The sequence below is a fragment of the Vombatus ursinus genome, unplaced genomic scaffold (assembly GCF_900497805.2).
Source record: "Vombatus ursinus unplaced genomic scaffold, bare-nosed wombat genome assembly UNPS02014820.1, whole genome shotgun sequence".
Lineage (NCBI taxonomy): Eukaryota > Metazoa > Chordata > Mammalia > Diprotodontia > Vombatidae > Vombatus > Vombatus ursinus.
The window spans coordinates 19,886,894-19,914,619 of NW_020954598.1; the positions used below are offsets into that span (position 1 = coordinate 19,886,894).

The 27,726-nt window shown below is 41.8% G+C and overlaps 1 protein-coding gene across 5 annotated transcripts in view; it reads right to left on the bottom strand.

Moving 5' to 3' along the window:
- Positions 1-12,020: 12,020 nt before the first annotated feature.
- Positions 12,021-27,726, bottom strand: part of NISCH (nischarin) — a 46,044-nt gene continuing 30,338 nt past the window's right edge. Inside the window, exons 14-21 of one of the 5 annotated variants that reach the window (XM_027836856.1) lie at positions 24,904-25,025; positions 23,928-23,980; positions 21,783-23,069; positions 17,166-17,340; positions 16,240-16,393; positions 15,278-15,406; positions 14,518-14,679; positions 12,021-13,317 (exon numbers count right to left, since the gene is read on the bottom strand). In XM_027836856.1, the coding sequence (XP_027692657.1) occupies positions 12,686-13,317; positions 14,518-14,679; positions 15,278-15,406; positions 16,240-16,393; positions 17,166-17,340; positions 21,783-23,069; positions 23,928-23,980; positions 24,904-25,025 (2,714 nt within the window). In that variant the 3' untranslated portion in view covers positions 12,021-12,685. Of the gene's footprint in view, positions 13,318-14,517; positions 14,680-15,277; positions 15,407-16,239; positions 16,394-17,165; positions 17,341-21,782; positions 23,070-23,927; positions 23,981-24,903; positions 25,026-27,726 lie in introns of those variants that run through there. The other 4 variants (XM_027836857.1, XM_027836858.1, XM_027836860.1 and 1 more) reach the window with 4 other exon arrangements.

A 27,726-nucleotide genomic window follows, 5' to 3' on the forward strand; every position in this document is an offset into this window, starting at 1 on the left:
GCCTTAAAAATGACACACACACACACACACACACATACACACACACACACACACACACACACACACACTCACTCACACAAACGCCCAGCCAGTTCACCCCAAACAGGAACCCATCAGGATTTCCTCTTACATATCAGCCGCAAACAGGCGGAAGGAAAACCTCGGCCACTGACCACCAGGAACAGACTGCTCAGGCCCTTGGCAGGTCCGGAGGCTGAGCCCTTAGCAGTCAGCCTGGCCCGGCCCCCAGGATGCTGCCAAGGGGTGCAGGAGCAACAGGAAGCCCACCCCCCATTTCTCCAGCAACATGTCCTTTACCTCTGCAGTGACTGCAACAATGAGTGCCTAAAATGCCATCATTAGAGTGATCATTCATCTGGGCCATCTAGAGTCCTCTGTTAGGTACACGTCTCTGGGAGGGGACACTTTAAAGGTTTCATTGTTGTTGTTCAGTTGTTTCAGTCATGTGTAACTCTTCATGACCCATTGGGAGTTTTCTTGGAAAAGACACTAGAGTGGTTTGCCATTTCCTTCTCCAGCTCATTTTACAGATGAGAAAACTGAGGCAAACAGGGTTAAGTGACTTGCCCAGGGTCACATAGCTATGTGTCCAAGGCCAGATTTGAACACAGTTCTTCTTGACTCCAGGCCCAGTGCTCTATACTGCACCACCTTAGCTAACATTTTATTGGGGGAGGAGAGGAGTCATAGGATCTTAGCTATTTAAAAAATAGGTTTTTAATTTATATCTTTGGTTTTTATATAGCCTAGATTTCCCAATTTTCCTTCACCTCCCCCTCTCCTATCCCAGAAAGCCATCCCTCATAACCAAGAATTTAGGATACTAAATTCTAGACACTAGATACAACTAAATACTAGAATCTAATACTAAATCTAAATACTAGATACTACTACTACTACTATTACTACTACTGCTACTACTATTACTACTACTGCTACTACTACTACTACTTCTACACTATACTATACTATACTATACTATACTATACTATACTATGCCATATTGTACTACTACCTACTGCTGCTACTACCAACTAGAATTTATGTATTGATTAAAGGTTACAAAATGCTTTACAAATATCTCATTTTATTCTCACAACCCTGGGAGGTAGGTGCTATTATTATCCCCATTTTACAGTTGAGGAAACTGAGGCTAAAGGAGGGTAAGTGATGTGCCCAGGGTCATACAGCTAAGAAGTGTCAGAAGCAGATGAGCTCAGTTCTTCCTGGTGACAAGTCCAGCACTCTATCCAGACTGGACCACCTAGCTGCAGAGATTTTCAAGCTGGAAAGAATCGGACATCTCGTCCAATACCCTTATTTTACAGATAACGAAACCGAGGTAGAGCGCTTTAATAACTCACTCCAGGTTATAGGGCTGCAAAGTTTCTGGGGGTGGGATTAGAACCCAGGTCTCTGATTCCAAGGGCTGTGTTGTATCTGAATGGGGGCGGGGTGGGGAGGGTGGAGGTGGGAATTTTACAGCAAGGCAAGGAACAGAGCTCTAGGTTGCAAGGTAACCCATTGGGTTCCATTCCCAGTTCTCTCACTGACTGGCTTCTGTGAATATGATCAAGCTCCTTCCCCTCCCTACGCCTCAGTTTCCGCATCTTTAAATAGAGGATGATCTCTCAAGAGTCTTCTGATGCTGACATTCAATTCAAGTGTTAACCTTTGGTTAACAGAATCAGGATTCAAAAAAGTTTGAGATGAACCAGACTGACTGGGGAGAGCGGGGGCAGGGGTGGATATGAGGAAGTATAAGGGGGATAAATGTGAAGTTCTACATTTGGTTTTTTAAGAAATAAAAATTAAAAATAAAACCCCCGGGGGGAGGGGCTCGGTGGACTGAACATTTGTTAGGAGTCACTAGTATATGAAATCTCTTGGCTTCAGTTTTCTTCTCTCTAAATGATGGCTGTGGTCCCATCCAACTCTAAAGAGTGTGATGGTCTCATTTTAGACTGTGTCAATAGAGGTCAAGTTCACAGAATGCAGGAGGTGATGACGGTCCCATTTGTCCCATGTATTGGATGGCATATGTTGGGAAGGTTGCTAGCAAACTGGAGTATTTCCAGAAAAAGACAACCAAGATGAGAAGAAAAGTGGAAAGCCTTCTATGCAAGGCACTCTATGCAGTGATCCATGGAAGGCACTGGCGATTAGCCGAAGGGAAGATTCAGAAGGGAAGGATGATTCTCAGATCTCCTTATCCAGCCTTAATCTGTCTGCTGCACTTCCGTCCCACATCTCCACCTGCATATTGTATATCTCAAATTGGATGTCCCACAGAAAGCTTCAACGCAAACGGAAGCCATTGTCTTTCTCTCCAAACCTCCCCTCTTCCTAACTTCTTTATTACACTACCATCTTCCCAATCATCCAGGCTCATGACTTAGGTGTTATCCTCAACTTCTCCTTTTCTCTCATCCATCATATCCAATCTATTGCCAAAGCCTGTCAATTTCACCTTTGTGACATCTCTCATTCCCGCTTCTCTCCTCTGACACTGTCACCACTCTGGCATGGGCTCTCATCACCTCCCACCTGGATTAGTGATAGTCGGCTGATGGGTGTGCCTGCCTTAAGTTTCTCTCAACTCCATTCTCTCCTCCACTCAGCTGTCAAAGTGATCTTCCTAAAATGCAGGTCTGATAATGTCAGCCCCTACTCAATGAACTCTCATGGCTCCTTATCACCTTCAGGATCAACTATATTCTTTTTGGTGTTCACAGCCTTTCATAAGCTAGCCTCCTCTGTACCTTTCTAATCTTCTTATACTATACCTTCCCTCACCCCCACTCCACCCTTACCCCACCTCCCTGCCATGTCCTCTACCATCCAGTTATAATGGCTCTCTTGCCGTTTCTCTCACACAAGACACTCTGTCTCCAGACTCTGGGCATTTTCTCATTTTCTCTGGCTGTCCCCCATGTCTGGAATGCTCCTCCTCCTCATTTCTACCTCTTAGCTTCTCTTTCTTCAAGTCCCAGCTAAAATCTCACTCCCTACAGGAAGGCTTTTCAGATCCCTCTTAATTCTAGTGCTTTCTCTCTGTTGATTATTTCCAATTTATCCTACATATAGCTTATTTGAACATAGTTCTTTGCATGCTGTGTCCCAATTAGAGTAAGAGATCCTTGAGAGCTAGGACTGTCTTTTGTCTTTTTTTTCCCCCATATCCCTAGAACTTAGCACATTGCCCTTAATAAATGCTTATTTCAAATATCTGAAAAGATGTCATGGAAAGAGGGGTTGGGTTTTTTCTTCTTCTTCTTCTTCTTCTTCTTGTATAATGAGATGGCCTTCTATGAAATCTGGGGGTTGCCTATTGTTTATTCTGATTTTTGAGGTGAGGAGGTACTAGGGCACTTTCCTTGCATCTCTGGCCCACACCCTTTTCCGGTGCTATGGGACCTGATGAGGTCTTTCATGCCATTTCTTGTGTAACATCATTGCTGATATATGGTAGCCTTCTTACTCATGCAGAGCACCTTGACCTTTAGGTCACCTTTGATTGGGATTCTTACGCAATCTTGGTGTTCAGTGGTTTTAGACCATACAGCATCACTGGGAGAATTTTAGTGTTGAAAAGATGGGTTCATATGTCGGAAGGCAGCTTGGGATCATGGCAAGCACCATAGGATTTCCTAAATGCCACTCACCCCAATCTCTTCTTCCTTTTCCAAGGGTTCTTAACTTGGGATCCATGAACTTTAAAAAAAAAATGTAATAACTTCATTTCAATAGAATTGGTTTCCTTTTTACTTTGTGCATTTAAAAACATGACTCTGAGAAAAGGTCCATAGGTTTCTCCATATTACCCAAGGGTCCATGGCATGACAAATAGATGAAGAACTCCTGTTCTATTTCATTTTAAGCCCAGCTTCTCACCCAGATGAAGAACTCCTGTTCTATTTCATTTTAAGCCCAGCTTCTCACCCAGCTGGAATGACTATCCAAGACATAAGTATAGACAGTCTGACTTAATGGGTTGACATCCAATTCTGGGCAACACGTGTTTTTTACCTGTTTCATTTTTTTTTCTGTATAGATTGCAAAGCCAATATGAATCTCATTGAGGAGGCCCTGTTGTGCTCCAGAGCTTGGCGATAATGAATGCATCATCCAAAGAGAAATGTCTAGAGATGCTTGTGATTAAACCCTAGACAGTGTGTGATCTAGACCAGACAATGTAGAGCCAGTGGAAGTGGAGAAGGGATAGAGGTGGGAAGGACCCAATTGGAATGGCAGCAGTGGAAAGGGAAAAGTGATTAGGGACTGGGGACAATGGATCTCTCAGCCCTGGAAGAGGGGGGTCAAGAAGCCTAGAGAGCCTGGAGCCTCAGGTTGGGGTTCAGAGGTCAGGGAAGATTGGCAGAGTGTTGAAAACCCCAGGACCAAAGGCCAAGATGCCCTGAATGATCTCCAAAAGAAGGTGTTGTCCCAGGAGGTGATTGCTTACAGTGAAGCCCAATGCCCAAGGATCCTTTATAAGTTAGCCCCACAGGGTAGAGGGGTAAGTTCAGGCTTGATGTAAAGAAAAACCTCCCTTGGCCAGGTTATGCCTAAACTGAAGGAAATATGCATAATAAATATTTCTAAATTCTGAATACAAGTCAGTAGAATAGTGATACTTTGTAAGCTTTTCAGGATCTTATTTCTTATGTAAATACTTCATTCAAACATTTTAAAATGAGTATACTTGAGGTTGCCAAATAGAAGACTTAAAATAACAAAAATCATTGTCTCAAAGAAAAAAAAAGAAAAATCTCCCAACAACTACAGTTGTCCACGCTGGAAAGACTGCTGTAGGGGACAGTGAACTCCTCATGGATGACTGCTTGTTACCGTTATCTTACAGGATATCTGCCCACCTGCTCAAGGATGGGCTCATCTAGATAGCCCTTTGAGGTTCCTTCTACACACACACACACACACACACACAGAGTAAACCCTGCCTTCTCAATATTTTGAAAATATATTTTTTTGGCAATTGGGGTTAAGTGACTTGCCCAAGGTCACAGTTAGTTAAGTGTCAAGTGTTTGCTCTGAGGTCACATTTGAACTCAGGTCTTCCTGACTTCAGGGCTGGTACTCTATCCACTGTGCCACCTAGCTGCCTTGAAAATATATTTCAGGAGCAGGTAGGTGGCACTTTAGATAGAACTCCAGCCTTGGAGTCAGGAGGACCTGAGTTCAAAGCCGACCTCAGACACTTGACATTTACTAGCTGTGTGACCCTGGGCAAATCACTTAACCCCAATTGCCTCACCGAATAGATATATAGATATAGATATGTATATATGTATATATAAAATTGGTTTCCTTTTTAATCCTGTGTATTTTGTTTTGTACATTTAAAAATATGATTCTGAGAAGGGGTCCACAGGCTTCACCAGACTGCCAAAGGGGTCCATGACAGCAAAAACGTTCAGAACCCCTGATCTTGGGGAAAGACCACTGAAGCATTCGTTTCCTTATCTTGTAAAAGGGGGAAAATACTATTAGCTACCCCATAGGGTTGCTGTGAGGTTCAAATTAGATAATGTTTGTAAAGCGCTATATAAATGTCAACTCTGATTATTATTATTACCTCCTAAGGTAACCCATCCTGGTTTGGGGCAGTTCTATTTTTTAGGAAATTTTTCCTTTGATTAACGGATAAGCAAATCCTGGAATCTGGCACCCCTGAGGGAAAAGGGAAACTCTGAATAATTTTCCCTTTTTCATTCCTCTCTAGCAGCTAAAGAACTCCGAGCAAGCCCAGCCTCAGAGGAATCTGGTTTCCTAGACCAGAGCCTAGCGTGTTTATGCCTATGAGAATGGGGGCGGGGAGTGGGGGGGGGGTGCTCATTTTCTGTCCAGGGGTCAGAGCTCTCTCTCCAGTGTCATCCTCTGGGTCACTCGCTCAAGGCCCCTTGGATCACAGACCCCATTCCCTCCTCCACTTTCACTGCTCCAAGTCCCCAGCGTCAGCGTCCTGAGCTTAACTGCTCTTTGTCCCAAAGGCAAGAGGAATGGGGAGGGGTTCCAATCTATTTCTCACCCCCCCTTCAGTCTCCCAACTGGCCTCAGCTCATGCTGGGCCTTGGGGAAAACTCTTGGTCATCACCAGCCTCCCCCCTCCCCCACAGGGTCTGGGGTCATTTCCTGCTATTGAAATGTTCTGTTTCTGTGCAGAGGGGATGAGCTGTACAGATCTCCCCTCCTCTTCCCCAGCACAAGATGGATTTCTGCCTGGTCCCCCGTTTAGTGGTGCAGCTGGGCTAATAAGCCCCGGAGAGGCCAGCCTCAGCAGCTTGTGTCCTGATTCGTGTTCAGGATGGAATGGTTCCAGGGATTAGAGCTGGCCCATTGGGTCAAACCAGGAACCGCAAACACGACCACAGTCTCAGCAAGGTGAGACCCTGAGTTTGCTGTTCAAATGGCTTGCTATAGCAACTTAGTCAGAGAGTCAGAGCTGGGCAGGATATCAGAGGTCATCTTATTCAGCCCTGTCACTTTCCAGAGAGGAAGCTGAGGACCTCTAGAAAGAAGAGACTTGTATAAGATCACATAGGAAGTTAGTGGCAGTGCCTGAATCAGAATCCTTATTCCCTGGGCTGTTTCCACAGCAAAATGCTCTCTCTTGCTTAAAGCATGAGGGTCCTGTGCTCCAGTTCTTGGGATTATCACATTAGTCGTCCTTTTGGGGTTAAGGCCTGCTAAAATGTAAATATGGAATCAAGAAAAGTAGGGTGAGGCTTCTTCCCCCCCTCCCGGGACATTATTTCCCTATAAAGTCCCCTGTGCTTACAGGCCCTCCTTACAGCATCTGAACACATGGTACTTAGTTTTTTTCAACAGGAAGCCAACATTTTCGTTCATTTTAAAAATAAAGTTCATTCAACAAATATTTACTGGTATCTCTTACATTCAGGGGCCTATGTGGGAAGAGGAGATGAGTAATAGGGTGTCCTTTGCCCTTTGGACCCTAAGAGGTTAACAGGGAGACTAAGGCTTAATAGACAAAAATAACCACATTACAAAGTAAAATGCAGTGAACATATAGGAGAGGTACAAAGTTCTAGTTTGGGAGGTAGAGATAATTTCCTGCTTAGGGAGTGGATAGAAGATCAGGGAACACACAAAATGAACAAATGAACACACAAAGTAGAACACTACCACAAACAGAGGTAGTGTCTGATTCAGCCTTAAAGAAGGATGCAACTGGTCAGGGGTAGGTTGGGGACGGGGAACTGTTCTAGATAACGTGCTTAAAAATCATTGTAGACTCTTTGTAATATGTACCCCGGGAGACAGCCACTTTTTTTTTTTCCAAATTTTTATAGATTTTGTTTTTTACATTACCTACATTTTCCACTGTGTTCCTTTCCAACCCACCTCCCAGAACACCCTCTTATTTTTTATTTTTTAATTAATCAATTAATTAATTTTAGTTTTCAACATTCACTTTTATAAGATTTTGAGTTCTAAATTCCAACCCCTCCACTCCTCCTTCCCCAAGACAGCATGCAATCTGATATAGGCCGTATGTGTATGATCATAGTAAATATGTTTCCACATTAGTCATGTTGTGAAAGCAGAATCAGAACAAAAGGAAAAAACCAAGAGAAACAAAGAAAAAAAGAGAGAGAGAAAGAGAGAAAATTGTACACTTCAATCTGCATTCTGACGCCATAGTTCTTTCTCTGGATGTGGATCATGAGTCTTTTGGAATTGTCTTCGATCATTGCACTGCTCAGAAGAGCTAAGTCTAACAAAGTCAGTCATTGCACAATGTTGCTGTTACTGCATACAATGTCCTCCTGGTTCTGTTTACTCCACTCAGCAGCAGTTCACATAAGTGTTTCCAGGTTTTTCTGAACTCCACCTGCTCACCATTTTTATGGAAGAATAGTATTCCATTACATTCGTGTACTACAACTTGTTCAGCCATTCCCCAATTGGTGGACATTCCCTCAATTTCCAATTCTTTGCCACCACAAAAAGAGCTGCTATAAATATTTTTGTACATGTGGGTCCTTTCTCCTTTTTTATGATCTTTTTGGGATACAGACCTAGTAGTGGTATTACTGGATCAAAGGGTATGCACAGTTTTATAGCCCTTTGGGCATAGTTCCAAATTGTTTTCCAGAATGGTTGGATCAGTTCACAATTCCACCAACAATGAACTCGTGTTCCAATTTTCTCACATCTTCTCCAACATGTATCACTTTCCTGTTTTGTCATGTTAGCCAATCTGACAGGTGTGATGTGGTACCTCAGAGTTGTTTTAATTTGTATTTTTCTAATCCATAGTGATTTGGAGCATTTTTTTCACGACTATAGATAGCTTTAATTTCTTCATCTGAAAACTGCCTGTTCATATTCTTTGCCCATTTATCAATTGGGGAATGACTTGTATTCTTATAGATTTGCCTCAGTTCTCTATATATTTTAGAAATGAGGCCTTTATCAGAGACACTGGCTGTAAAAATTGTTTCCCAGCTTTCTGCTTCCCTTCTAAGTTACGTTGCATTGGTTTTGTGCAAAAACTTTTTAATTTAATGTCATCAAAATTATCCATTTTGCATTTCATAATGTTCTCTATCTCGTTTGGTCATAAACTCTTACCTTCTCCATAGATCTAACAGGTAAACTATTCCTTGCTCTCCTAATTTGCTTAGAGTTTCACCCTTTATGTCTAAATAGTGCCCATTTTGACCTTATCTTAGTATATGGTGTAAGATGTTGGTCTATGCCTAGTTTCTGCCATACTGTTTCCCAGTTTTCCCAGCATTTTTTGTCAAATAGTAAGTTCTTATTCTAAAAGCTGGAATCTTTGGGTTTACCAAACAGTAGATTACTATAGTCATTGACTACTGTGTCTTGTGTACTTAACCTATTCCACTAACCACTCTATTTCTTAGCCAGTACCAAGTAGTTTTGATGATTGCTGCATAGTTTTAGATCTGGTACAGCTAGGCCACCTTTTTTTGCATTTCTTTTCATTAATTCTCTTGATATTCTGGACCCTTTGTTCTTCCAGATGAATTTTGTTATCTTTTCTAGCTCTATAAAATCATTTTTTGGTAGTTTGACTGGTATGGCACTGAATAAGTAAATTAATTTAGGTAGAATTTTTTTTTATTATATTAGCTTGGTCTACCCATGAGCAACTGATATTTTTCCAATTATTTAGCTCTGACTTCATTTATGTGGAAAGCATTTTGTAATTGTGTTCACATAGTTCCTGGGTTTGTCTTGGCAGATAGACTCCCAAACAGTTCATGTTGTCTACAGTTACTTTAAATGGAATTTCTCTATTTCTTGCTGCTGGGCTTTTGTTAGTAATACATAGAAATGCCGATGATTTATGTGGGTTTATTTTATATCCTGCAACTTTGCTGAAGTTATTATTTCATGCAGTTTTTTAGCTGATTCCCTAGGATTCTCTAAGTGTACTATCATATCATCTGCAAATAACGGTAAGTTTTGTTTCTTCATTGTGTATTCTAATGGCTTCAATTTCTTTTTCTTCTCTTATAGCTAAATCTAACATTTCTAGTACGACATTGAACAACAATGGTGATAATGGACTTCCTTGTTTCACTCTTGATCTTATTGGAAATGCTTCTAGCTTATCCCCATTACTTATCATGCTTCCTTGATGGTTTCAGATAGATGTAACTTATCATCTTAAGGACAACTCCACTGATTCCTAAGGTCTCCAGTGTTTTTAACAGGAATGGTGTTTTGTCAAAAGATTTTTCTGCATCTATTTAGACAATCATCTGCATCTATTGAGATAATCATATCATATAATCATATTTTTTTTTTAAAAAAAAGGAAGAAAAAGTAAAACTAATCAACATATGAGAAAAGCTGATGTTATATGCAGTGTTCCACACCCATGGTCCCAATTTTTGCAAAGAACGGAAGGAGGAATTTTCTTGTATCTTTCCTTTGGGGCCAAGCTTGGTCATTATAATTTCATAGTACTTAAATATTCTCTCGTTTCATCCTCACAATCACCCTGGGAGGCAGGTGCTATGTAACAGTTGAGGAAACTAAGGCAGAGGCAAGTAACTTGCCCAGAGTCACACAGCCAGGAAGTGTCTGAAGCTGGATTTGCATGAAGGTCTTACTGACTCCAGGTCCAGTCTTCTATCCACTATATTACCTATTATTAGAGAATTAATATTTCTCTACACAATTAATATTCCCCAAATGGTAGGCTTATATTTTGCTTCCAGGTTCTTACTACCCACCAGAAACGCTACTATATTTGGTTGCATATGGGGACCTTCTGTCACTGACCTCCTTGGGGGTATGCGCCCAGCAGTAGAAGCAATGGATGAAAGTGGATGGATATTTGAATCACTCTCCTTAACTCAAAGATGCTTTCCAGAATGACCTGGTAAGTCACAGTTACACTGAAATGCATCAACGTGCCCATCTTTCCACCTCTGGGATTAAACTCTCATCAACAGCGTGGCACAGAATCAGACAGCATAGGAGCACAGATGTAGAGTCTGAAGGGAACAAAGCCATCTCTGCCATCCTCTCATTTTTCTAAGGAGGAACCTGAGAGCTTGAAGGACTTTCTATGGTCACAAAGGTAGTGAGTAGCAGACAGCAGAGGAACAGGACTGGATTAAGTTTCTTCTTGCTCAAAGCATATATATAGAAGTCCTTCCATCTTAGGAGAGCCTTGCCTCAATCTCGAGGGAAGGCCCCAGGTCAGGCCAAGTCAGACTGGAGGATGGGTAGGCTCTTAGTTTTATGCCTCTGTGAAAAGTGGTCATGATTTGGCTAATAAAGCACTGACCCTTTGTAAACCTACGTGGAAGTTCACCTCATTGTGGCATGGAGGCAACAGCCCTGGACTCTCAGAGGCTATGATGATGGAGCTCAGGCTCACACAGATTACATGACTTGAGATGCTCTGACTCTTAAGTCTGGCTAAGCTGGAAAGGCTTCAAGTAGGGAGCCATGGAAGGTGTCATCAGAATGGCATGGCTGGAGTCAGTGGCATGAGTAAGATGGAGTTTTTCATTTGAGGCAACTTAACGAAACAATTCCTAGGGCAGGGTGTCATGGACACCTCCTCAGAATAATATTTTAAGATTAATACTATGCAGAGAATTGCAAAGGAAACAAATTGTATTGAAATACAAATTGTTCATGGACCCAAAGTTAAGAGCTCCTGTGCTAGGGGATGGAAGAGGGCTTATGAACTGCCTCAGGGGAGGTATGCCTGCACTAATGAAGTCATGAATCCCTTAAGTACTCCCAAGTACAGTTAGTTTTCACTTTACATAAATTTGCATTATGTAAATTTGACCTCACATAAAAAATTCTGAAAGAAATCCACATTCCCAAAAAACACTACACCATACCATACTGTGCTTTCTCTTTTTGCTCCTGCCCTTCTGCCTGGGGCTCTGTGGCTTCCCACCCCACTACAAAACAAACAAACAAACAAACAAAAAAAAAACCCCTAAAAAAAAACCTTAAAAAAACAAAGCCCAAGTGAAAACAGAAAAACAGACACTTGGAGAGACCATTACCATTACTAGATCAGGAGCATGGCTTGAGACCTCCAGTGCCAAGAGGAGACCTTTGTCTGTCCTGGCCCCCTCCCTCCCCCACATCTATGGGCCAAATTCACATTATGTAAAAATCACTTTAAGTAGAGGCCTAAGGGATGATCCACTTCTGGACAGTGAGAACTGCCTGTATTTTAAATGAAGAGATGGAGTTTTGCAGTTTTACAATGAGGCCATTGAGAAGAGGGGCTATTCTTAAGCTTCTCTAGTCCATTCCAGTCCCCTTTCTAGACTGTTCTAGGTGACTAGTTATTTGGACACAATTTCTGAGGAGACTGGCCTGCCCTACCCAGAAGATCAGGAGGAACATAAATACCAAAGGAGGTTCATTTAGAGCCACTGTTCTCCCCAGTGAGATACGCTGGACTCTCCCTGAGGCTCTGTGACCCAAGAAAACAAGACTGTGTCAAATTCCACTTTATTGGTATTGTGCAAGGAGGCGATGGGAGTAACACTTGGTGCTTGGAGGGTGGAGGGCCCAGGTCTCACATGCAGCCAGTCATGACCTCCACTTGTTATCCATGTTCCTGCTGGCAGTGGGAGCGTACCACCCCTCCACCAAAGTGACATCCCCACACTTGGGGCACCTTAATGTGAATTTTGTTATGAGGTTCATGATTAGCAGCAAAATAAAAACCAATTTTGACACTCCATAAAAAGACAAATGTAAAAGTGTCTGTAAATCATATTAACTTAAACGTTTAGCAGCACACCCAATAAAATACAGCTCACATACCCAACACTACACTTCTTGACATCACAAGCGCTTCTCTCACCATTATTTACAGTGTAATAGTTTGGGTTGATTGATATATACAGGAAACAAATGTGGAAATAGAGACAGCCCTAGACAGCACTATGTCATAGTGTTTTGACTCCTTTCAAACCATACAGTTTCCCAGGATGCAGAGCATGATAAAATGTTTACATATTCAGCATAAAAATCTCTAGAATGGGTTAACAAAAAAGAGCCAAGCCCCCACCCCAGTGAAAGCCTGAGAAGATGGGAGCTCAGTGTTCCAGGGAGGCCAAAGGCTGGACAAGCCTGCGCTGGAATGGCTAGTCTGTTATCCTGTGAGTTCAAGGGGCAACTCCCGTCCACACAGTATTTCCCACTGTCTGGCGAGCATTGAGATGAGCTTCTCTCGGCTCTCAGCACTTGGGATAAAGATGTACCACTGCACTTCTCTGCCCCCATCACGTCCCCCGGGTTTGGGGGCTCCCTGGGCAGCAACCAGAGTGTCTCCAAAGTGATCCAGGGTCAGGTTCTGCATTAAATCTTGGTTTTGTACATCATCAAACACGAAGGTGAGGGCCTGAGGGTACATCTGGTAGCCCATGAGTACCCGGTCCAGGTCCCGGATCCTCCGGCCATCAGCAAACCGGTACTTATCTTTCTTTGGTGGCTCCTTGGCAAACTCAGGCAGTGGGTAACTGACATGGTCCTCATCAAAAAGGAATAAACCCGAACTGGTCAGAATTAGTGTCTTTGGCTGGAGTGAACTGCTGGCCGAAGCAGTGCCTTCCACAGGATTCACTTGGAATGCCAAAACATAGAGGAGGACATTCAGAGCTGGGCCATCTGCCAAGTGGTCCATCTTCTCGGCCACAATGAAAGCCAAGTCTCCAATCTCCTCCTCATTAGGGTAAATAAATTTTACTCTGCTAGAGTGGATCAGTTCATAGTTGTCCATCTTTCCTGCAAAGACAAATGGCACACTGCAACCCCATGATTCTTGATTGTGGCTTAGCGGAAAGAACATCGAACTTGGGAGTCAGGAGGCCTGGGCTCCTGTCCTAGATCTGATGGGGAGCAAGCCAGCTTCTCTGAACTTCAATTTCCCATCTATAAAACGAACTAACCCGACCCTACTCCACAGGACTGATCAGTAATCATCATTACTAATGACTCCTAAGGCAGAGCGACCCACAGCCCTTGGAATGGCTTAGAGTACCTAAGGCTTTAGTCATTAATTCATTTAATCAGCATTTACTGAACTCCTATCACACAGGGAGCACTGAAAGAGATACAATAGCCGAACCTCTGAAATCTTAGAATATAGCAGAAAATCAAACTTGACAACAGCAGGAGCTCAAGTAACTGTTGGTTAATGGTAATTAAGAACCAGGTTCAAATTCTGCCTCTTACACTTGCTATGTGACCATGGGTAAGTCACTTAACATCTCTGAGTTTCTGAGAAAGTAGATTTTGGGAGGAACATAACTGTTTCGTCCTCTTTCATCTTTGACAGTCTCTTGTGTGTGTGTGAGTGTGTGAGTGAGTGAGTGAGTGAGAGAGAGACAGAGAGAGGCCCATCACCTACTGATGGCATGAGTCACACTCTTGAGTGGATACATAAATTGCAGTTTACCTATTTGCGCTGGTTTATTTGTGTGGTGGCTAACAAGGACCCTGAAAATTCTTGCAACATAAGTTATAGATGGGATACAATCTGCATTGGTGGAGAAAAGTTTCCACAATGACAAAAGTTACAAATTCTTGACATACCAAGATAGCATATATCGAGGAGACCAAAGGCTAGAGAGATGAGGGAGGACTGGAGGAATCAGGGAAAGCTTGTGGCATGTGAGCTGGATGTGAGAAGAGATTCAACATACAGAGGCTGACTGGGAAGTTCTACAGAGCAGGACAACAGCTAACTTCGCAGCTATCAGTCCTAGTTTGCAGATGGGGAAACAGACTCATTGAAATTAAATAACTTCCCCATGGTCACACAGCTTGTAAGAATCAGAGGCAGGATCCAAACTCATGTCTCTGCCAACTCATGTCTGTTCTTCTTTTCCAATATATCATGCATGTGCCAAACGGGGAAGTGAGGAAGATAGCCCACCAAGCTAACTTCCTCAAGGAAAAGAGGAGCTAGGAGTTTTTCTTTACCTGTATTTTTGTTTCCAAATTCAGAGTAGAAATCCTTGTCGACTGGTTCTGGGGAAGGTGTGCGGGCCAGTAAGGAGAGGACGGCCATGAGGTGTTGAAGGAAAGCATGAGTGGAGTAACTGTCTCGAGTCAGACAAGTTACAATGTGATCAGCAGAAGAGCCTAAGGAAAAAAGTCCATGCTACTCGACTTGGAAATGCCCACCCCTATTCCCCTGCCCAAAGGCCCTGAGCTCTTTGCTGCGCAGCATGTTTAGGAGGAGCCTTTGGGGATCAAACAACAGGATGAGATATCCTGCACAAGTCGGATATGAAGCGGCCAGACTGGCAGCAGTTTTGAAGGCAGGAAAGGCTGACACACATTTTTTGGAATGGGTTAGGGAGGCCTAGAAAAAAAGCTGAGCTTTCTCTCTTTAAAATATATTTAGGAAGTGTGAGCCAGAAACATCCTGCATGCTACTGAGAGGGAACTCCGAGGTTCATTCCGTCTGTCTGTTTATTATTCTGTTTACTTGGTTCCTTGCTGACAGGTCGCTGGTGAAATTCTTGACTTTTGACTATGGTCAAAAGGGCAGATTCAGCAACCTCTGTTGTTTCCAAAAGTTCATGGTCATTTCCTCCCTCCCCAGTTACTTGGCTGAGAGTATCCATATGTGCACAAAGAAAAAATGCACATGTAATAATGAGGCTATATATAAGAAACCAGAATTGAATAGACCTATTTGTTTGTTAGAAATAAACACAGAAGAAATGTCACTCACCAGTAACCCGAAAATACTGATCAAAGAGTCCTACGTTAACTGACTGTAGGTCATTGAGCTTTAAAACAAAGCACTGGGACAGATGGAAAGGGCTATTGTCATAATCAGAGTTCCTCTGATTCCAGAAATCTGTGCATAAAAAGAAAAAAAATTACAAAGATTAGTCATTCTTGGAGAAGGAGATAGTAAAGACCTTTTTCAAACTCACCTCCCGATCAGTCTGTGTGCTTTGGATAACAACACACTTCTCTTTCGGAAAAGCCATGTCCAAGAGCAAAGCACATTTTCAGTGCCTTACAAACTGCACAGAAGGGAACACAACCAAGCCCCTAGGAACTGGAATAAAGTCTTTTTGCTAAAAACCAAATGAACTCTTGCTTGATAATGGCTGGTGCACCTTGGAAAATCAGCCCAAGGACAACCAGAGGCAGCAGTCAGTCTACCTCTGTGTTCAGCAGTAGCGCGTATGACCTCCGTCCCAGGAGGCTTTGAGTCCAACTCTAAAAAGCCAGTGCCCCCAAAGAGCAAGGTCGGGATCAAGCACCCAGGCAGAATGAAGGCATCAATTGGTCTAATCTTTCAGAGGAAAAGAAACTTTCATACCAAGTTTTCCAGGTCAGAGCGGCCCAGTCAATGGCTGGAAGTCACCAATCAATCCAAAAACATAATCAACCAAATAGTGCAATAAGTAAAAAGGCTTTTAGACCAAGTGATCAGGGTCAATAATCCAATTTATTCTATAAACATAATATTGCTGCATCATATACTGTTCTAGGCATGTGAAAAGCAAATAAGGTTGGGTTTCAGTTAAAGATCATCATATCTGGAGAGAGCTAGGCTAGGACTTTTCAAGTGTGGAGGGTTAAATGAAATGAAAGAAAAGGGAAATAGGCACCCCGTGGATTCCCAGTATCTCCATCTCTGCAGTGATGACATCTAAATGGCCCCTCATCATTTCTTACCTAGCAAAGGCTCACAATGGTGCCGGATGGAGTCATCCAGCAGAAAGTACACAGCTTTGGTTGTCAGTAACACGCAGGCAGTGACTTCCACATCAGGGGTTTTGTAGAATAAAACTGATGACCACATGAGGTGTCTCAGCTCTTCATTTTCAACCTAAAAAGAAAAAAGTCTTGTGGATCTGCACTCACTGCAGGTGCTCCTAATTTTCCATCTCTTTTCCTGACAGCATTCCACCTCTACCCCTAACCCTCCAGTGCTACTGAGAGGCCTTACCTGAAAATAGAACTAATGGGACACAATTAAGGGAGCCAAGGTTGGTATTCTTATTTAAAAAGATTAGTTATCCCAGTCATATTTTTTCATGTGGATGGTAAATGATGTCCCAAAATAACTTCCTACTAGCCAGCCTCAACTGTCTGAAATTCTACCATTAGAAAGATATTCTTTTAGGTCTTTGGGGGATGGGAATGGGGGAAGGAATCAGGAGGAGGTAAAGTAGTACTTTATAAAAAAAAACAAACATCTCTGAAGGGGCAATATATTAAACTATTATCAATCATCAATACCTTGGCATGGTATTGCCAATTCTTGGCAAGAATGAATCAATTTCTTGGGTGAAAATTTTAGAAGAATGGGGTTCTAGGAAGGGGATGCCAGAGAGGTGTATAGAGTGACAGTACTGGGTGCCTAGAGTGATACCTGAAAGGGCTCTAATGACTGCAAAGAGTAGCTGCAGCTTTGATTAAAAAAAAAAAAAAAAAAAAGACAATGACGACAAAGCTCTTCATCTCAGCCTTTACCAACAACTTCTGAAATGTGACTCAAAGAAAATCATTCAAGTCCTAGCCTGGCCCTAAGCCTTGGAAAACAAGGATAAAAGGCAACCACAACAAAAAGCCAAAGACCAATAACTGGGGCACAATACCTCAGCCACATTGTTATGGAAAAATTCAACGATGGCACTTCCCCTTAATCCAGCGACATACTGAAGAGATGAGGAAACTGGCAGGTAAAAAGGAATGTGGTTGTCTTCAGTCATTTTCTGCATCAGAAATTCACTCGGGTACAGGGAGGACAGAGTCAAATGAGGCTTGGAAAAGCTACAAAGATTCAAAAAAAGTCACATTAGATGAAAGTGAGTACCAAATAATGAAGCATATTCAAAACAGAGGAATTTTTCAGTGGACCAGACCCCAGTTTTCTGTGTAAGAACCCTAGGCCAGCTTCCCACGGAAATCAAGGTTTAAGGATAGATAGTAAGAGTGGGTAAGTGCCTAAAGGGGATTCTATTCACAAAAAGGCAAAGGCCACAACACAATGAAAGTGAATAAAATGAGCCATGGACCATCAGACAAAAATGTTTCCAGCTGACATCCTTAGAGTGGTAAAAACCAACTTTAAAAACATCAGGAATGGGGCAGCTAGGTGGCGCAGTGGATAGAAGTCAGGAGGACCTGAGTTCAAATCCGGCCTCAGAGCAAACACTTGACACTTACTAGCTGTGTGACCCTGCGAAAGTCACTTAACCCCCACTGTCTTAAAAAAAAAAAAATCAGGAATGCAGTGTCAAGGGGTTCTAAGCTAAACTGCACCTCTGACCTCCGAACACTTCAGAGGAATGAAGTGTGAGGACAAAAATCCTTGCTTGTCTGGGCCTCCTCAGGCAGCGGGATCCACAAGACCAGCTGAGAGTCATCAAATGACTCTTCTTTAAGATCCTACGGTCCTCTTCTTTGTAGCTCATTCAGTATCTTTAAAATGCATATTAACTAGCCTCCCGAGGTTCTTATAAAACTTTTAAATCTCAGTTGTTCACTTTTTTTCAATCATGTACCACTCTTTGTAATACCATTTGGGGTTTTCTTGGCAGAGATACTGGGATGGTTTACTATTTCCTACTCCAGCTCATTTTACAGATGAGGAAACTGAAGCAAACAGGGTTATGTGACTTGCCCAGGGTCATTCAGCTAGTATCTGAGGCTGGATTTGTGAACTCAGGAAGATGAGACTTCCTGACTTCAGGCCTGGCACTTTATCCACCGTGCCCCCCAAATCAATCATCTTAGTTTACACCAATTGTTCTCACATTCTTTCCAGTATGTGATGGGCAAAAATAATTTGCAATTAGCAGAGAAAACAAACTGTAGCACATATCCACAGGCTACCAAGTCAATGAAGAAGATAGATCTCCCAACCAAGGAAAATGAGGAAGTATAACGAGTCAACACTCTCTTACAAATTGGTAGAGAAGGGGTACGATACCAAATAGTGAAGCATACAGGGTGATTAAATGGCAAGTGAGGGGGATACAGGCAGTTAAGTGGACAAGAACAAAGAAAATTTCTTGGAAAATGTAGGACTTTACCTTCCCTGAAGGATATATAGGATTTTTTTTTTTGAGAGGCAACTGGGGTTAAGTGACTTGACCATGGTCACACAGCTAGTACAGGTCAAATGTCTGGTGTCTGACTCAGGTCCTCCTGACTCCAAGGTCGGTGCTCTATGTACTATGCCACCTAGCTGCCCCTATGATGTATAGATTTTTTTTTGTTTTTGTTTTTGGTAAGCAATGGGGTCACATAGCTAGTACGGGTAAAGTGTCTGAGTCTTGAGGCCACATCTGAACTCAGGTCCTCCTGGCTCCAGGGCCAGTGCTCTGTCCACTGCGCCACCTAGCTACCCAGGTAATATAGGGTTTTTAAATAGGCTTGTAGGATTTTTATGAGGAAGGAGGAGGAGAAGGAGAAGGCATTTCAGGTGGAAGAATGGATCTGAAAAAGTATAACATTGGGAATTAGTATTTTACATAGATAGCCATGGGAAGCGCAGTAGAAGCTAAGGCTGAGAAGTCAGTTATGACTAGACTAAAAAGTAAACAGGAGTTTGAATGTCAGACTGAAGAAGTTAGACTATATTAAAGGCAACAATCCCTGAAGGTTCTTTTCAAGAAGGGATGTGTACTTCTGGATGACTAATCTGGTCTCTTTATGGAAGATGGACCAGAAAGGGAAGACCAGTGAGGAAGCTGAAGCAATAATCTAGGCAAGAGGAAATGAGAGCTTGGACTCTGGAGCTAGTAACACAAAATGGAAAGAAAAAGATAAATCCCAAAGACAACTTGAAGGAAGAATTAAGAAATCTGGTAACTTGACATGAGGGATGAAGGAAAGGGAGAAGTTAAAAAGGAGTTCAGATTTTAGGCCTAGATGACAACTTAAATGGCAAGACTGAAAGTCAGGAGAAACTGTTGTAATCTAGATTTTACCAACAGCTGTGGGACCCTGGACAAGTCCTTTCTCTACCCTGGGCCTAGATTTTCTAAGACTCCTTTCAACCTGTGTAGCCATCCTCCAACAAAGGCTCCTCCTCCCCCCCAAAAAAATTACTCTAAAAGAGTCCTTAAATAAGACCCTTTCCAGGCTTTCCCAGAGAAAGGGGAGGGGAGGAGGAAAAAGAAAAGAAAGGGACATTTGAGATTATTCCATTGCAGCAATGTACATTCACTTCTCAATTGGCTACATTCCAATGGTATCAATCATGGCAGATGCACGATTCTGTCATAGTCACCAATCATTAGTTCTGAATAGATGCCTACCTCGGGACAGTGTGTCACAGGGAATGATACAGAGTTAGACTGACCTGGGTACAAATAACAGTTACTCTGCTTTCTCTATGATCTCTGTGGACCTCAGTTTCCTTGCCTGTAAGATGAGAGTTGGACTAGATCACCTGAAATTCTGTTCAGATCTTAATTTGAATTATTCTAGACTATAAGCTGCTGGAAAGAAATTACTGGGATTTTTACTTCCTCTATATCCACAGCAGCCAGCCTAGAGCTCTGCATACAGGTGTCTGATAAATGGCTGTTGCTATATCAAGCACAGTCTCTAGATTTAGGCCAAGAAACTCAATACAAGAGGCCGGATTCTGACCAAAGAACACTTTCTCTCCAAGACTTTGCCTACTAGCTTCGGGGAAGGCTTGGTTTGAAACACACTGGTTGCGTAATCCCACCACTTCTCTGTGCTTTCCCATCACCTGACATCTCAGTCATGGATAATTAAAGCTGGAGGAGACTTGAGCCTATGTCCAGCACAAGTCCGGTCACCAGCCTTCTCTTGTTCTTTGAGGGATGGCCAATGACCAGCCCTTCACAGTGGGTACTTTGAAAACCTCATAGCGCCCTGAACACTACTCACATGAGCGTTTTGGTAAAAATGGTCATGGCTTCTATCTTTGTACAAAGGGATCTTTTATGTAAGTTCTAGAGTAACTTGGGCCTTACTATGATTAGCATCATGCTGAGAGTTCAGAACAGAGGCAGAAATCTGAGTGAGATAGAAAGAAAAGGACAATCAGCAAGTTCACAGACTATGAGCTCTGTTTGTACTTCTGTCAATTCAGTTTTGGGGTAATACCTCCTATCTTTAAATTGGCCAATATCACTGAAAGCGATAGAACTCAATGCTAGTAGGGTTTGGGAGAAACAACATACATTTATTGCTGGTGGCGTTGCAAACTTATAGAATCTTTTTGGAGTACAACCTGATAGCACCCACATAAGTATAAGTTATTTAAAAAAACCACACCCTCTGACAAAATAATTCCAGAATAGGAATTATATTCTGAAAATTCTGTCAAGGACAAACAAACAAAAAAGGAGCTAGCTGTTCCAAGATTTTTGTAGCAAGATTATTTTCACAAATAAATAAATTTTAAAAACAAACTGGAAGGAAACTCTTGGAATGAATAAAGGGCAGTTGCAAAATCAATCATGGTACACTCATGTAAAGGAACACAACATGAGGGAGAGTGACAAATCTGAGGAAGAGAGACCAGCAAAAACCATTATTTATAGAATACTTAGCAGTGGGGGGTGGTGGGGGGATGGTGAGAGAAAAGTGTAACTGAAAGAATGAAGCATATGCTACAGACTATCAAGAAAAATACGTAAGAATGAAGAGGCAAAGGAACCTAAGGATGACTTAGAGGGACAGACTGAAAGAATGGCCTGATGAACTGAAATACAAAGTTTTAGTGTTTATATTGATGCTCCCTGTTATATTTCTAATAAAACCTCTTTTAAAAATGATGCTAATTGCTGTGTGACCCTGGGCAAGTCATTTAACCCCGATCCCTCACCAAAAAGGAAAAAAAATGATGCTAATGATATGTGTTGAGCCAGAGTCCTTCGTGTCAAATGAATGACTAAAATTCAAACTAATTTGAGAAAATTCACACACATCTATCATCATTTGCTGGTGAACACTAATAATAAGGGGAAAAATTACAATTTGTGAATTTCTAAACCATACTCTGTCACATACACACACTCCATTTATAACTTAAGCCAGTTTATACACTGGAAAAAGAATGAAACCACTATCTATGGGACCATCTAACAATCACTCTCACAACCCTGGTGGTTGGGGATGAGCTATAAAACTGTACAACAAAGAGTAACACCGATGGGCTTGCAGTGGGTCAAGTAAGGTGTAAATGCTGAACTATGCATCATCTATCGAGTTCTGGAAGTCATTACCTTGCTGCCTGCAGATTATTGGAGTCCAAGAAGTGGTTTCTTGCCATTTCCAAATTTTTGGAAGCTTTGAAGATAACTATAGTCTTCACATCCTGTAGGAAAGTCCTCAAGAGGTTGTAGATTCTCAAAAAATGGAATTTTTCATGAGGTAGGACAAATACTGCAGTGACAAATCTGTATCCAACCAGCAGTTCAAGCACATGGCCATCAGAGAAAGAGCCTTGAGGCTGAGTGGAATGGCGGGTTGGGTGCAACAGAACCGAAGCCAGAGGAATCCGGCTCAGTTTGAAGATCTTTCTGGTGTCACTGGAGTATCTTCCTTTTTCTGGCAAAGCACTGAAATCTGCCTTTACTATGTTCAAGTGTTGAGGTGTTAGAAATACCCAGCAGGGATGAAGTGCAGACTGCCCTGGTTCAGATGACTCGCAAAATGGAGACCGCAGGCCGTGCTGAGCCCATTCTGTCTCTCCCTCAGAGTGGCCCAAGGTCGGCCAAATGTCACTTTTATCACCATAAACAAGATATGCAGGAAAACAACCCTTTATCTCACTGTCATCTGAAGAAATGTGGTAAAATCCCATAAGCTGGTAAATAAATTCCTGCAAGCTTGCCTTGCCACAATATAGCACAGAGCTACCTACCACAGGTGTATGCTGTGGAGAACAGCAGGTGTGTAAACAAGAAAGAAACTCTTGGAGATGTGAGGCATCTGAAATCAGACACAAGCAGTGTCCACCGGTTCTCACCTTTAGCACTAAGCACACTTCTGGCATGAGAAAGCCAAATTCTGTAAGGTCCCCATATGGAAAGCACAACACTAGCTTCAAGGCAGAAAGGATGTGGTGACTGTTTCCTTTGGATGCCTCATGAGGAATCTCGAATACAGCGACTACACTGTCAGTCAGAACTAAACAGGCTGCAAATTGCCGGATTCCTTTGTGAACCTGAATGGAAAAGCTCCAGAGGACTTTGAGTATTTGCAGGTGCTCAGTCGATGGGCCTCCATCAGGGGCAGTGCTCCACTCCAGAGCTGGCTCTCCCTTAGGAAGTCCCATTTCAAAATAGCCACCCTCTGTATCAATGTCTCTGGAGTCACTCCCAGGGCCCCTTCTGCTGGCTGCTTCAGTCCAGGAAAGCGGCTGTCTCTGCACTACCTGCCTTATCACAGCAGAAAGGTGCTGGATGAAATCCTCGTTGGTGGTTGTGTAGGCTATGCAAGTGAATGGCAAAATGATGATGTTACCTGGCTCAGGCAGCACAGCACCTTCATCCTCTGAGTGGCCCAAACTTTAAAAGGAAAAAACTCTCAGTTAAGAGCAGCATATTTGAAAATGGAGACATCCCTGAACAGCTGGGGACCCCAAAAAATCCATGGCCCCAGTTATCTAACAGTTTTTCAAACCATCCCAAACTATCCAAAGCATGTTTCCACGACAACAAAGGAGTCATTCTTCTGAAGTAGTAGGGATGATAGATTAAAGGCCATGACCTTCAATTAAGTTTGCTATCCCCAATGGACACTAGCCAATATAGCTATTACCTTAACCAATCCTACAATGCCTGCCTCCATTCAAGACTTTTTGACATAAGCCTTTAAGGAAATTTATCACAATCTGTTAAGATGTACAGTTCAAAGACGGAAAGATAAAAAGCACTAAAAACTATAAACAAATTTAGCAAGTGAAAACTAGCATTTCAATGACCACTGTTCAAAAGAATGGAGACCTCTAGAAAAAAAAAGAGCTAATGACAGATTAAAAGAACCAACACAAGCTGCCCATCCATTTGGGATCCACTATGGTTCTAGTGTGGCAAACATCCTACACATTGTTTTAGGAAATTCATTTTAAGGATGAAATCTTTAAACAGCATTGCCACAGAGGGGGCACTGGTTTATGGCTTTCTATACTCTGACATGCCACTTTAAGATTGCTGCTAGTCAGATTTCAGCTGGCAAACTTCAGAAAAGGCATAGTCACTTTCAATTGGATTTACTTAAAGGGAAAACTGAAAATTCCCTGGGAATCATACTTTTTATTTGTTAAAAAAACAAACAAATACGACTGGCTGTTGGTGCTTAGGTACCCAGCAGTACCCAATCAAGACCACCCAAACGGAAGCCAGAGTTTATTAGCCACCCCTCACCATGTGGGATTGTCAGTCTCAGAGTTTTTCCTTGAGTCCATTATAGAAGCTGCCTGAAAAGAGAAGGAAGGTGGGTGTCAACAACATACTAAAAGCAATCTCTCTTCAGTCAATTCTGTTATCTTTGGGTCTAAGGCTCCAGCACTGCTCAAGGTTTTCTCTGAATCACTATGACTGCATGCATACATCTGTTATACTCAGTACCCCCATCTTATCTCTCTTTTGTTTGAGACCCTTCAGAGAGCAAGGTCTAGTCTAGAAATCTGGCATAGCTCCAGCCTAAAGTGATCAGAGAAATATCTGGTGACAAAGAAGATACACATACATCCCACAGAACTGCTTTTGATAAATCTTAAGCAAAAGATGAATCACAGAGTAAAGGACATATAAGGAGTATCAACGGCATGGACAGAAAAGAACAGTATTTTGCTACCATCTCTTTTTTTTCCTGAACAGAGGAACCCACATCAGCAGCAAAGCAGAAGTGTAATGTTACACAATAATTATGCCGTGCTATGACTCTAACACTTGAGGCAACACAGCCAGAGATAGAAACACCACTATGTGTCCAACCGTAAGCAGAGATGTCTTGTTTCTGGTCCTGGCAGGCTACACTCTGGAAACATTCTACAAAGGACACTTCTGAGAATATTTTCCCCATGATATGATTCCATTAATGCTAATTTCTAGCTGAGTCAATGGAAACTTCCTCATCTAACATTAACTCTTAAGGATAGAAGTTATAAGTGAGACCCTTATATTAAGACTGAAACACCAACAATTTATTAGTCTTCAAGTACTTACCACAGAAACCTGAATGAGAAAGAATGTCAGACTCAAAGAGACAATGGAAATGGTTAAGAGGTTACCTGGAGATCAGCTGGAAGCTAAGCCAGTTTCTGCTTCCAAAATTATCTCATATTTTAAAAATGATTTCACTTACACAAATAACAAACATCACAAAAGACACAGTTACCTGTCCTTTATGTGTAGACACTGAAGGTTCTGAGTAGCGCTGGGTAAGCAAGTGATCATTAGGAGTCACACTAGCAGGTGGTGAGAAGTTGCTCATTAGGGCTGCTTTTCTATATATTATTTCTAGAGTTAACACAAAAGGTGATTAATTATCATTAGAATAAATTAAAAACCATTATCCAATTATTTATCTAGTAATACAGAGGACATAATTCTAACACCAAAGGAAACATCTGTTAGCAACAGGTCATTAAAACCCATTAGAAGAGATTTTGTACCATTAACAGATCTAATCATTCTCGTGCCCAATCAGCATTGTCTTCATATTTAAGATGAATTTAATGACAAGTTTAATGGTGATATTCTTAAAACAGTGTGCAGAATCCTGGACCAAGTGGACACTGCCTTCCCTGCCCCTGCCCCAATCCCCTTCACTAAATGACAGAGCAGTGCTTATCTGAAAAAAGGACAAGAGTGTATATGACTGTCATAGTCCTCAATGGCTGGAAGAGCTCCAGAGCCACAGAGGGATCCTGCCACTTGGGGTCTGTTTTCTTCACAACATTTTGTACTAGTCTTTCCAGTAGCTGCAGCAGCTTCCTAGTGACATTTACTTTTGATTTATGTATCATGGAAACAGATGGTGTTTTCAAAAACCACAGAGGCTCATTTATAAAAGGAGCACAACCGGAAATTTTATTTTATTCCTGGCATTTTCTAGATTAGCTGAGAGTGAAGTAAAGATACCTAGCATGCTTCTAAGTATAGCAAGTTATAAGAACTTAACAAAAATGGTCAATTTCAATTACCCACAACATTTAAACACCAGAATACTCACGTCTTCTTAGAAAGTGCACCTGGAAAGTAAGGTAACCTCCTTTCAGAGAGCATTTCCCATGAGCTGCCTCCTGATACCTAATACCTGATCTTCACATCCCATATTATCTATTAAAAAATCCTACATTAGTCAAGTTACACATCAAGATAAATCACTTGGAATATGTTATCCTATTAGGGCACATTTTCCTTAACCAAATGAGGGCTGAGCTAGTCATTGATCTTTGTCTATACCTGGTTTTCAAGTTCTGAAACAAAAAAGGTTATAAATATAGAAAAAGAAAAGCCGTAAGCCTCCATTTATAGAAGGCCCCCGTAACATTGCTATTTTTCAGTTCTTTCCACTATTTTGATTATCCACAGAACATGGGAACAGTTCCCTAGAGAATGCATGTCAAAGAGTTACACAAATTTCCACCCTCTCCATGCACAGGCTTAATCAACAATTTGCAGTATTTTAGAAATAATGGCAGGTCCAACCTCCAAAGCCACTATTATGGAGTTCTTTGGCTTCTCATAATGCACTCAATACCAAGAGTTCTCAGGAGCAGGCACAGAAAGATATAATTACATATAGGACATAAAGACATGTACATCAGTGGATTATAATAAACAACTTTTTACAACTACTGTGGGATGTTAAGATCAAACATTAGACACCCCTAGACCCATGGGAAAAGTTTGAAAGTTCTATTATCTAGCTCTACTTAAAAAAAGAAGAAAGAAAAATAACCATTCTGGTGTTAGTATTGTGTTCATTAATTTAAACCAGCAACTCATTTTTGTAAAGTTCTCGAAACTTGCTGTTTTTAGGTGCTATTCATAAATGGAAAAAAAAAATGACTTTTAATGCAGGGTCAGCTAAAACCAGTGATGGGTTGGAACTGTGCCCTGAACACACGCAAATTTAGACACTCATACTTCAGTAAGAAAAAGAGGTCAGCATTTTCTTGGGATTGAAGCACAGTTCAGAGATTGGGTAAAGCAGATAAGGATAACTGACTTTTTGTTATCTATACAAACAACATATTGGGAATGATAACTCATGAAAAAAACTTCAACTGAGAAAACCTTATGAAATTTCTGAGAGCAAGGAAAGTCAATGTATTTTCCCTCTACTATTTAGAGATCACAAAGAGAGTGAGAGATGGTTAGAGCTAACAGTCGACTCTCTGCCAGAGCCGGGACGAGTGTTCCTGACCCCCACGTCCCCAAGCTGGCAAGTTGCCACCCAGTGAGCAATCAGACTTGGCTAACAAGTTCATTCGGTGGAGTTCTTGTTCAACATCTGGTTCTGTTCCATGACAAGCCAAATTCTGACCCATCCACAGACTGATTAACAATGACATAAGGAGAAATAGACTGCTTTCTTTCCTGTTTATAAGAGAGCTTCTCTCTGGAACTAATTTCCCTCATGGTTTTTTCCCACTGGAATCTTCCCACTGTTGTGTTGCTAATCCAGTAGAAATTCTCATGGAATCTACTCAATTTACTCAACTCTAGAATGTATTTCAAGTCTGAGTCATGAAAAATATTTCAAAAACTCCATAGAATGTTCTATGGCACCATAAACTTGACAAGGGCAGCTGGAGAGCTGGCCTCAGATTTGGGACCACATGGGTTTAAGCCCCCCTCCTCCCCATAAACTGGCTGCCTAAGCAACACTGGGCAAGTCACCTAGGGACCCTACTGCAGGCAACACTCTAAAGAGATGAGCTACAGAGGAGGTTATTTCTTTGTAAAGGCAGAAAAAGTTCATTACTGAAACCTCCCTAAAAAGATGAAACCCCAAGTTAAAAAAAAAAAAAAAACAAAACACCTCCACAATTTACAAAGTGCTTTCGCTTGCATCATCTCATTTCATTCTCAGACGGGCCCCTAACTTGGGGTAATCCCATGATTATCCCATTTTTCCAATTCTCAGAAGTGAAATGATTTATCCAGGGTTACATAGTAGGGTCAGCGCTCTTTCTCCATGACACCACAT